We start from the raw sequence: 12,598 nt of genomic DNA, 5'->3' as shown, positions 1-12,598 counted from the left end.
ATGGGTTTTTCAGTGTCGACAAAATTAAACTCCTAAGAAAAAAACCCATAAAAAGGTCACAATGTGGAAAGATAGAAGATAATAAGAAATGTCTAGAAATGTGGGGAAAATAAATAGAATGTAGGGACAGAAAACAAACGTTTAGACAGAAGAAAGATTAAAAATTATTAAATAAAAGAGATTAAAGGAATCAAAGTTTATGTGACAATAAACTTTGATTTGATTTGAGAAAGGTGGAATGAAATTACATAGATCTCTGTATCGTCCATTTACAGGTTGTGGCGGGGAGAGAGAACTCTTACTGCTGAGTGAAAAACAGGAAGTGAGGGGGGAGCGGGCGGAGGGAAGACGACTATCCACAGAGGTGCAGAGAAAGGGAAGTGAAACACACATACACACACACACACACATCCTTGTCTTTGTGATATTGTGAGGTCACAAGACAACACCATGCATTGTGGGATCCACCCTTTCTATCGGGTGTACAGAACTTAGAAAAACCAGGCAGTTTCCTGGAGTGGTCCTTAACCGGAATGTCGCTTCAAATGATCACTCAGACAAAGTAGAGTTACCAACCGGACTAGGAACTCCCTCCTGAGGACTTGTCAGGTACTTAGTGTTGTGCAATAGTGCTTAAAAAGAGTTACCATAGATAGGTGTGCCTTTAGGCAAACAATACATTTGGTTATCAAAATAAAATATAAAACATTAATATTTAAAATATTAATATCAGATAATAACTTTAGTTGGTTAAAGTTCTCGCGGGGGACCACCCTTCAAAGAAGGGAAAAGATAGCCAATTTATTGATTAAGATCAATCTCATTCAGATCTGGTTTGATTAGAAGTATCAATATTTACTAATAAAAAGTTATATAATGAACAGTGAAGGTTATTGACTTGTTGACAGTGTAGCGGCTGGCAATTCACTTATGCAACGATAATTAAAGAACATATGTGAAAGAAAACATTTATTATGAATATAATAAAGCATAAAAACACAATTTACTAACAACGTATTAACTTAACAATTAAAATTCAATTTAAGAAATACACTTTACAGATTTCAATTTTCAACATTTATTAGTAAGTTTAATACAGAGTGTGTTCTGTTTAATAAACTTTACAAACAAGCTGTTTCTTAAAGGAGCGAGCAAACGTTTGCTCCACATCAGCAACACATGATGACTGCAGCCAGTTTCCACTTAATATGATTTTGAAGAATATGTTTCAATGTTGTCTTCCTCTAATAATAATGTATGAATCTCTCAGACCTGAAACCTGCTGTTACATATGCATCACTAATATTAACCTCAATATTACAACCACACAATTGAACAGGTATTCTACAGATATAGAAATTATATTGAAGACTTTTTAATACGTATATATTTTCACCGCCACCAGAACATTCTCAAGCTACATGTGATCCGACTCCGTACGAATACAAGCTGAATTAAAATGTGATCATCAGTGTTCACAGCTGAATCTATAAATCTACGTGGATTTACTTTGCCCTGAATTAGGTGAATGCAAATAGATTCAGATTGTGTGTGGATGATATACGGTTGATTTATTTCTGAGACTCTTTCAGTCTGGACAGAAACCTGTCGACTTCTTGGTTCCCCTTTCTGTATCTGATCTTCTCCAGATGCTTGATGCTGTTCTCTTTAAAGACGGACTTGATTGGTATCTCCACCGCCTTCATGTGATACTGGATTGACATGTTAGACTGCTGTTGAATGAAGTACAGATGTTTTGCGTAGTTGTTGAAGAAGATTTGTTGTTCAGCAGGTTCCAGATCCTCTGTGAGCAGCTCCTTGTAGATCTTCTCAGATTTGGCCTTGGTCTTCTCTGACTTTGAGTAAATACCTGCGAGGTCCATTCTCTTCATAAATGAGGAATCAGGATAAAGAGAAATCAACTCCTCATGGGCACGGATCCCTTTCTCTATCAGGCTTGGACTTGGGCGACTGTCCTTCTCCCAGATCTTCCATCCGTAGCAGAGTGCAGCACATCTTTTCAGATGACGTTCATCTGGATGTAGCTTCAGAGCCTCTTCTGCCAAAGCCACAGCCTCGTCTGAGGAGATAAAGGTTCTGTAAAACCACAGCAAAGGTTTGATTCCACTGTAGCTGCTGACTTGGTTTCTCAGAACCATTGTGGCTAACTCACGTGCTCCACTTTGGTCTATTTGTCCTTTCTTAGCGAGTTGCTGGAGGTAAATGGCAGCGAGGAACAGGTTTTCTGGATCCTGCTCCTTGGCTTTTGTCAGCTTCTCCATGATGTCTTCCTCGAACCCTGTTTCGCTGTGTTTGGACATGATAACTAACAATATCACGTGGCTGGTCTGCCACTCCACCACATCCGGCTGCATTCGGATGGCTCTCTGGAAGTAATCAGCTGCCAGAAGCTTCTGTTCTTTGCTGAACTTCATCAGAGTCCAGGCTTTTTCAGCGCAGATCTCCGGGTGCAGCTCGTCCTGCGATGGATCTTCAGTCATCAGGCCGTCGATCTTTGACAGACAAGCCCGACTCTCTGCTTGTTCTCCCTGGTGATGGTGCAGCCAGGCCTGGTTCCCGTAGGTCACCACCAGCCAGGGACCCTCCTCTGCTCCTCTCATCTGCCTGAAGGCCTCCTCGGCTCTGCTGAAGAAACTCCTGGCCTCTTCAATGGAGCCCAGCTGGAAGTGGACGAACCCCTGCAGGTTGTAAATGTGTCCCAGCCACTTGCATTCTTCCTCTTTGCTGAGGTCCTGCATCTTGTCCTTGATTCTCAAAAGTTTGTTCCTGCCGGGCTCCAGATCCCAGGTGAAGTGGCACTGCAGCGCCCCCAGTCTGCCCTCCAGGGGTATTTCACTCTGAGCAGCACTGATGGGAGATTAAATAGAAACATTAAAACACATCATCAGTTGTTCGATATCAAATGTTCTGACTAAAGGATTCATTCATCAGTAAAATAACAATGACTCAAGTTCCTGTTTTTACTTTAATTATAATTAGCTTAGCGAATTGTCTTTTAAACTATTTCATGTCTCATTAGTTTTTAGTTCCAACTCATCTCTTCAAGGAAACCTCCGCGCATCTCAAGCTTTTCCAAACTCCTAGCAGCGACTCGATGTCCTGCAGCTAAGAACTTTAAACCAGCGACTGAGCCACAGCTCGACAGAACCACTAAGGCAGAGACCACACAAAGCCAGATGACTTCACACAACCGGCAGGACGAACTGCTAACTGAACTACAACTTCTTTCTTCCTTTTCCTCAGATTGTTAACAAAATCTGGGCTTAATAATGTTTTGTTCTACGCTAAGCAAGACTGTTTATTTGATTCTTTGTGGTGTTTATAAGTTTGATATATGGTGTGATATTGTGTTTATAAGTTATTTGAAGTTAATGTTAATCACGCTCTCCACAGGATCTCTCTGACCCTTTCGTTCTCTGATTTAACAATTTGACACAGACACACGCACGTCAACCCTGGTCAAGAAAGCTCAACAGCGTCTCTTCTTCCTGAGGAGACTGAGGATGGCCCATCTGTCTCCTCAGATTCAGAATCAGAATTATTTTTATTGCCATGTATATTTGCACATACAGGAAATTGCCTTGGTGTGGTTGCTGCACTGTACAAACAACAATATACAAACAATTTAAAAACCATATAAAAACAACAACAATATTGAACAAACAATATATACAGTAAGAGAGTTTCGTGCGGTTCTAAGGTGCATAGATTGGTGATAATGCCAATAATATGGAGATATAAATTATGTGCAAGGGGGGGGGGGGGGGTCAGCAGAGTCAGTGTGATGCAGGGGGCTTGTTTGTGAGCCCCACTGCCATGGGGAAAAAACTGTTCAGGTGACGCGAGGTTTTAGTCCTGATGGCCCGGAACCTTTTTCCGGACGGGAGTCTCTGGAACAGGTGGTGAGCGGGATGAGAAGGATCAGCGATGATCTTGCCTGCTCTCTTACTGGTCCTGGAGTGGAACAGATCTATGAGAGCCGGCAGGTCACAGCCGATGAACTTCTCAGCTGACCGGATGATCCGCTGCAGTCTGCCCTTGTCCTTGGCAGTGGAGGCAGCAAACCAGACGGTGATAGATGAGGTGAGGATGGACTCAATGATGGCTGTATAAAACTCAACCATCACTTTCCGCAGCATGTTGAATTTCCTCAGTTGCCGCAGGAAGAACATCCTCTGCTGGGCCTTCTTGGTGGTGGAGGTGATGTTCTCCGTCCATCTCAGGTCCTGTGCGATGATCGTCCCCAGGAATCTGAATGACTCCACTGTTTTAACTGGGGATTCACACATGATGAGGGGAGCTGTTTGGGCTGGGCTCCTCCTGAAGTCTGCTACCATCTCTACAGTTTTTGAAGCGTTCAGCTCCAGGTGGTTCTGGCTGCACCAGGAAGCCAGGCTGTTAACTTCCTCTCTGTAGGCGGCCTCGTCCCCATTGGAAATTAATCCAATAAGGGTGGTGTTGTCAGCAAACTTCAGGAGTTTCACAGAGGGATGGCTGGAGGTGCAGTTGTTGGTGTAGAGGGAGAAGAGGAGAGGAGAGAGCACACAACCCTGTGGGGCTCCAGTGCTGATGGTCCGGGTCTCAGAGACAAACTTCCCCAGCCTCACGCGCTGCTTCCTGTCGGTCAGGAAGTTAGTGATCCACCTGCAGGTGGGCTCAGGCACGCTCAGCTGTGTCAGCTTGTCCTGGAGAAGAGCTGGGGAGATGGTGTTGAATGCGGAGCTGAAGTCCACAAACAGGATCCTGGCGTAGGTGCCGGGGGAGTCGAGGTGCTGGAGGATGAAGTGGAGTCCCATGTTGACTGCGTCGTCTACGGACCTGTTGGCTCTGTAGGCAAACTGCAGCGGGTCGAGGAGGTGGTTGGTTATGGTCTTGAGGTGGGTCAGCACGAGGCGCTCAAAGGTCTTCATCACTACGGAGGTCAGGGCGACTGGTCTGTAGTCATTAAGGCCTGTGATCCTCTGCTTCTTGGGAACGGGGATGATGGTGAATGTTTTGAGGCAGGCGGGTACAACACATTCAGCCAGGGAGGTGTTGAAGATGTCCGTGAACACTGGAGACAGCTGATCCGCACAGTGCCTCATTGTGGAGGGGGAGACAGCGTCTGGTCCAGTTGCCTTACGGGGCTTCAGTCTCTCCAGGAGCTTATTTACATCTCTCTCCTGAATTGAGAGAGGTGTGATGGGGGGGATCGATGTGTGATGGGGGGGATGGAGGGGATGGGGCAGTCTGGGGCCATTATGTGGGGGGGGGGGGGGCTAGTGTCTTTGTCCAGGCTGGGGAGTAGAGGTGTGATAGCTGCGGGGGGGGGGGGGGGGGGTTCGAAGCAGTTCTAAAAATGTCCCAGTCAGTGTTGTCAAGGCAGTCACGCAGCTCCTCCACAGCTTCTCTGTTGCTCCAGTTCTTGGATCTCAGCACAGCAGGTTTAAAAAGTTTAAGTTTCTGTCTGTAAGCCGGGATCAGGTGAATGAGAGCGTGGTCGGATAGACCCAGGGCAGCGCGGGAAACTGCATGATAAGCCTTGCTGATGGTGCTGTAGCAGTGGTCCAGGGTGTTATCCCCCCTGGTCGGGCATTTTATTAACTGTTTGTATTTTGGGAGTTCGTTAGATAAGTTCCCTTTATTAAAGTCCCCAAGAACAATAACGGGGGAATACGTGTTCTCTCTCCTTCTCTCCACTCCCAGTATCTGCTCAGCGAGTTGTCGTTGAGCCTCGCGCACGTCAGCTTGGGGGGGGGGGGGGGGGATGTAAACTCCAGCCAGGATGAAAGAGGTGAATTCAGGGGGAGAGTAGAACGGTCTGCAGGTGATGAAAAAAGTTTCCAGGTCCGGAGAACAGGACTGTAAAATGACTTTCACGTCGCTGCACCAGCCATGGTTTATATAAAAACAAATCCCTTTTGCCTTGCGTGAGAGGATCGGGTCGCGGTCCGCGGGTAACAGCTGAAAGCCGGTCAGCTGTGTGGCGGAGTCCGGTGTGGCTTCGGTCAGCCACGATTCAGTAAAAACACAAGACAGAAGAGAGGGAAAAGTCTCTATTTGTCCGGATGAGAAGGCACAGTTCGTCCATCTTATTACACAGCGAGCGAACATTTGAGAGGAGAATGCTCGGGAGAGGTGAGCGTAATCCTCTCTCCCTGAAGCGCACCAGAGCCCCGGAGCGCTTACCTCTCCGTCTCCGCCTCAGTCTCGCTGCGTGGCCGAGGAACACCGCACCATTGATCAGTAAATCCACTAAATCCACGGAAGAGGCGAGAAAGTTGGGACATAAATCAGATGGTGTTGTGTCCCTGATGTTAAGAAGCTCGTCCATCGTGAAAGTAATCCGAGTTGGATCGCAATTAACAGAATTAAATAATAGAAACAAACACAGAAGTGCGCACCAACACACCGTGGCAGCCGATAGTAGCGCCATCTTGCTTGAATGAGAGCATCCTCAGAATCAGTTCAGAATTCTTTTTATTGCCATGTATATTTGCACATACAGGAAATTGCCTTGGTGTGGTTGGTGCACTTTGCATCTCAGTGTGGTATGGCAGCTGCTCAGTTGCGGACCGCAAATCACTGCAGAGGGTGGTGAAAACTGCCCAACACATCACCGGTTCCTTAGCCTGACGTTGTCAGACTCACAATTCTAGTCAGAATGTGAGTCTGAGACCGCTCCATTGGGCTGTGATTATGGGGCCTGTTTCAACTGACCAGGAAGTAAAATTCCTCTTCGCTCAATTGGATAGACCTACAACCAATCAGAGCAACGTAGTATGTGACGTATGCTAAGCAACGCATTGTGAGTTATTTACTAACCCGGGTTCACACCGGACGCTTCAGCTCAGCGCCAAGCCTTAAATAACAGCTGGCTCCCATCCACTCCCATGTTAAAACGTTGTGCCGCTCACACTGGAGGCTGAAGCACCTCGAGGCAGCCTTGGTGCAGCGCGGTGCTTCAGCCTCCGGTGTGACCGGCACAAAGCCGTGCAGCGATCTACTGGATCAACGGGTGATATTATTAGCGCTGCCCGGCGGTTCAGCGTCGCTTCAGTGTCCGGTGTGAACAGCCAAGCGCCGGGGCGATAGGGATTAGCGCGGTGCTTTGGCATCGCCTCCACGTTCTGTGTTCCTCTTTCAAAATGAATGCGCTGTCAATGTCTTCTAAAACAGACTCAATGGCAGCATCTACACATCTCAGCTCGCCAGCGGCAGGCATGTTTGTTGAAAACGAAATCAACCCAAGGGCACTTTGATGACGTGGTTGATTACGTTACCGTTGATCATCTGTCAATCATCTTATAAAGCCCGCCCTGACAATCTGATTGGCCCGGTCCGGCCATAATTTTTTCCCAATGGAGCGACTCCAGACCGAACTGCCCGACCAAATCTGTTGTGGGCGGGGCTAAGTTTGTCTGGCATCCAGGCTAGTCTGGAGTCGCTCCGTTGAGGAAAAATTATGGCCGACCGGGCCAATCAGATTGTCAGGGCGGGCTTTATACGATGATTGACAGATGATCAACGGTGACGTAAACCACGTCACCAAAGTGCCCTCGGGTTGAATTCGTTTTCAACAAACATGGCTGCCGCTGGCGAGCTGAGATGTGTAGATGCTGCCATTGAGTCTGTTTTAGAAGACATCGACAGCGCATTCATTTTGAAAGAGGAACACAGAACGTGGAGGCGACGCCAGAGCACCGCGCTAATCCCTATCGCCCCGGCGCTTGGCTGTTCACACCGGCCACTGAAGCGACGCTGAACCGCCGGGCAGCGCTGATAATATCACCCGTTGATCCAGTAGATCGCTGCACGGCTTTGTGCCGGTCACACCGGAGGCTGAAGCACCGCGCTGCGCCAAGGCTGCCTCGCGGTGCTTCAGCCTCCGGTGTGACCGGCACAAAGTTTTAACATGGGAGTGGATGGGAGCCAGCTGTTATTTAAGGCTTGGCGCTGCGCTGAAGCGTCCGGTGTGAACCCAGTAAATAACTCACAATGCGTTGCTTAGCATACGTCACATAATACGTTGCTCTGATTGGTTGTAGGTCTATCCAATTGAGCGAAGAGGAATTTTACTTCCTGGTCAGTTGAAACACGCCCCATAATTTTTTCCCAATGGAGCGACTCCAGACCGAACTGCCCAACCAAATCTGTTGTGGGCGGGGCTAAGTTCGTCTGGCATCCAGGCTAACTCCAGACCGAACTGCCCGACCAAAAATGTTGTGGGCGGGGCTAAGTTCGTCTGGCATCCAGGCTACCGGTTCCTCAGTCCCCACCATTGCAGCTGTCCAGAGCAAGAGATGTCTGCGGAGAGCGCGCAGCATTGTCAAGGACAGCTCTCACCCCAGCCACAGACCTGACCAGGTGTTTGCCCTCCTCCCTGACCAGCAGATTCAGGAACAGCTTCATCCCTGCGGCTGTGCTGAACTCTGCTCCACAGTGATGGCGTCCGCACCCCCCCCCCCCCCCACACACACCTTCTCCAATGACTCTACTGCCACTTCCCTCTCCTCCAACCTCCTCCAGCCACTGAGCATTTGCACATTTAAACATTTGTACATTTGCACTTAACTTATTCCTACAGTATTATCCCACCTATAGTGTATTCATATTTTTATATATTATCTTGCTCTTAGTGTATTCATCATTCTTATATCATACCTTACCTCTTAATACTGTTCATATTCCATTTATATTTCCATTTATATTCCATGTATATTTCTAACTGTACTTCATATTTATTTACATATTCCATCTCTGCACTTTAATTGCCATTTTTTTTGCACTTCTGGTTAGATGCTAAACCGCATTTCGTTGTATATGTACTTGTACTGTGCAATGACAATAAAGATGAATCTAATCTAATATCTCCTCACCTCATTAGCTCAGAGCCCCACTACATGATTTAAAACACATTCTGAAGAAGAGGGGGGGGGGGGGTGGGGCTGTTAACTTTGGGAGCTACCATCTTAGGAGCACACAGGAAGGTGTTACTCATTTACATAAACACACACACACACACACACACTCACATACACATCTTTGTAATAGTTAGTATGTTTGCTAATAATTTGTGTTTTTACACTTTATTATAGTCATAATAAATGTTTTTCTTTCACAAATGTTCTTTCATTAATTTTGCATAAGTGAATTTTGCCAACCTCTACACTGTCAAGAACTCGATAACCTTAACTGTTCATTATATAATCTTCAATAGATAATATTGAGATTTCTAATTGAATTAGATCTTAATGAGACTGATCTTAATCAATTAATTGGCTATCTTTTCCCTTCCTTTGAGAGTGGTGCCCCGAGACAACTTTAACCAACTTTATTTTATTTTGATAACCAAATTTATTGAATGCCTAAAGACACACTATTCTATGGTATCACTTTTTAAGCATTATTGCACAACAATAATGATAAATATCAGACCCTGGGCTGATGTCAGTATCAGGGAGTAATACATTTATAATATCAAATTATTAATTACAGCCGATGTATACATTTAAAAATGATTCTTAAGATGATGTTATCAAACCATTTTGACATAGTTTAACCATCAACTTTATTATAAAGAATTATAAATAAAAGGAAAACACAAATGCAACCGAATGGATAGAACTTTCAAATCTTTTCTGCACCGTTCATCATGTGAAATAAAAGTTTTAATATCAACATAATCACAGACACAGATATATCTGTGAATGTCAGTCCTGCTTTAATTCACATTATTCTTATTAATAAGGTCAATACACAATATGACGTGATGAAACAAACACTGTCACTGACTTAAAGGATCATTAATGTTCATGAGGAATCGTGAATGAAATGAACTCACCTCATCTCGTCTCCTCTGACTCTGCAGCTGTGAACGTCTGACTGCGGAGCGGCGTTATATGGAGCTCACGAGGCGAACTTTGATTAGTGATGTAATGTGGATTCAATGATGTTTGGTCATGGACTTTAACTCAGAGGAAACCATCTTGTCATAAAGACGCTGAGTCACTTGATGATATGTGATCATGGTTGTTCTCTTGGTTGTGAACCAGGTCATCACAGGAGCCACCGACATCGCAGCCACTCCAAGTCTCCAGAGAGGTGAGAGGGTTCAGATCATCAGGGTCTCCTCCAGGCTGGTTCATGATCTGTGATAAAGTGTGAATCACTCTTTTAAATATTTGCACTAAACAAGATTTTGTGTGTTTCTCGTCACAGGAGTTCAAAAAAGAGTCACAAGAAGAGTCGGAGAAACGAGTGACCTCCTTTTTACTGTACATCTTTTTCTTTTTCCATCGGAGCCTCGTATGAAACGTGACTTCTGTTTTTATGGTCGTGTCGTTATGAATCTGTGAAGCTTTTCAGCTTCATTCTGAAAAATCACAAAACACAGAAACTTAGGCTTTCAATGAAAACATCTGTAAGTGTAGGAAGTGGTTTTGTTGCAAACATTTTCTGTTGATTGAGTTAATAAAGATTCTGATCGATTGGTCCTGAGTCTGTGGAAGTTTTGATTCCTGAGTCCGACCAGAGGGATTTTCATTCCGTCTCATGAACGTTCACTTGGAGGTCAAAGGTCTCAGATGAAACTAATTCTTCTCTTGTGAACGTGTTATCTGAAGAAACGCCTCATGACTCACAGATAAACTGATCAGAGGTCAGAGGTCACGGTGACATCATGTCATGAATGGAATATAAACACTTGGAGGTTCTGACACTGCACAGGTTGGCGTTTCTAAGCCACGCCTCCTGATGGTGAACTCCTCCTTCATGCTTTTTGAGTTCAAACATCAGAACGTTCAGGAGATATCTGCTGCTGTTTGTCTTCACTTCTTTTAAAAAATATTCAACTTTTACTGTATTTTAATCGCTCATTCAAATAAATGGGGCTCCGCATGCACTACGCAGTTTTATGTTTATTATGGTTTTTGTTTTTGTACACAATGCACTGTCGTTCATACAGTATGATCGACTAGCACTTTTGGAAATATGTTATATGTTATATGTTATTTTTTTTATCTTGTAATGCCCGTCTACTGCATAGATGCTGCCTGCCAGATCACAAAAATGTACTGCTCTGATGACGCTGTCAGTTGTGCATGTGAGAATTAACTTTGATTTGATTTGATTTGCTTCTTAATAAATACTTGATAGAACCAAACCGAGATCGGCTCTTCTCGTATTTAGGATAAACGAACACGCAACGACATCACCCAGAGCACAACCCCGGCCCTCTAGCGGCACCGGGCAGTCACGAGTCGCACCGCACGGATGGTGGTTGTAATATTTTAGAACAGTAGGTATAATTTGATTGTTCAAAAATGAAGGGGAGTTGCCGCAGTTTGTACTTTGGTTCTCTCTTGATGGTGCGCAGGCGTAGTCCCACGCCTCTTGGCACTGGAATCAGGAAACAACGAGGAGCAGCTCCCAGTCACACTCCTCCTCTGATAGTTGCTTTGGAAATCTTGTCAGAGGCACTTAACTTTCAATTGTCTGTAAAAGAAACTGACACACACACACACACACACACACACACACACACACACACACACACACACACACACACACACACACACACGTCACAAACATTTAAATAATTTATTTGAATCCAACTATCATATTCGGCCAAAAAGGATTCAAACATTTCTCAGAGGTTGAATACAGCTCAGTGACTCATGGGTACAAGAAACATCTCCTACGCCAAACAGCAAGACTTCCTAGAGCAGCTGATACAGAGCAGAACTTTACTAGTTGTTTAGATCTTAGTCTTACTACGTCCTGCCAGTCGTAGTCCACTGACCGAAAGCTTATGGACATGCCCCAGACTTCCAAATATCAATACTACCAGCTTACATGTATAGCCTAGGTCTCTCGTTTTAGCAACAGTGGGCTGGTATTTGGTCAACTTGTCGAGGAAGGCTATGTCCATATAGAGGTCATAGACACAGGCTACCTCAAGGACTACTACCTCCCTTTTAACCTTGTCCAAGAAAACAACATCAGGGGTGTTAGGGATGTTACAGAACACATCATCAGAACTGTTAAACCAATCTGCCATTATACAGGAGTGTTTGTACAGTGACAAACTTAACTTTCATTTGTCTGTAAAAGAAACTGACTCACACACAAACGCACACACGCACACACATACACACACACACACACACAAACACACTCACACACGCTACACTTAACTTTCATTTGTCTGTAAAAGAAACTGACTCACACACACACACATTTTTACAGTACATTTCATTTAGCTGACGCTTTTATCCAAAGCGACTTACAATAAGTGCATCAACCCCGAGGGAACAGACCAAGAACAACAAGAATCAAGAAAATACAATTTCTTCAAAATAAAACAAAACTACAAAGTGCTATAACTAAGTGCCATTTAAGTGCTACTAGAAGTGTGAGTTTTAAAGAGTTATTAGTTTTTTTTTTTTTTTTTCATTCAAGGTAAAGTAAGAAGAGATGTGTTTTTAGTTTTCGGCGGAAGATGTGTAAACTTTCAGATGTCCGGATGTCGATGGGGAGCTCATTTCACCATTTAGGAGCCAGGACAGCAAACAATCGTGATTTTGATGTGAAGTGT

At 44.7% G+C, this 12,598-nt stretch overlaps 1 protein-coding gene across 4 annotated transcripts in view; it reads right to left on the bottom strand.

Annotated features, from left to right (window-relative positions):
* Window positions 1-956: 956 nt before the first annotated feature.
* Window positions 957-12,598, bottom strand: part of LOC128447623 (interferon-induced protein with tetratricopeptide repeats 2) — a 14,619-nt gene continuing 2,977 nt past the window's right edge. For 2 of the 4 annotated variants that reach the window (XM_053429838.1, XM_053429839.1), the window contains exons 2-4: window positions 11,352-11,508; window positions 9,845-10,151; window positions 957-2,868 (exon numbers count right to left, since the gene is read on the bottom strand). In XM_053429838.1, the coding sequence (XP_053285813.1) occupies window positions 1,572-2,868; window positions 9,845-9,849 (1,302 nt within the window). In that variant the 5' untranslated portion in view covers window positions 9,850-10,151; window positions 11,352-11,508 and the 3' untranslated portion in view covers window positions 957-1,571. Of the gene's footprint in view, window positions 2,869-9,844; window positions 10,152-10,265; window positions 10,576-11,351; window positions 11,509-12,598 lie in introns of those variants that run through there. The other 2 variants (XM_053429841.1, XM_053429840.1) reach the window with 2 other exon arrangements.

This window comes from Pleuronectes platessa, chromosome 9 (assembly GCF_947347685.1).
Source record: "Pleuronectes platessa chromosome 9, fPlePla1.1, whole genome shotgun sequence".
Classification (NCBI taxonomy): Eukaryota; Metazoa; Chordata; class Actinopteri; order Pleuronectiformes; family Pleuronectidae; genus Pleuronectes; species Pleuronectes platessa.
This window is presented reverse-complemented; position numbering and strand designations above follow the sequence as displayed.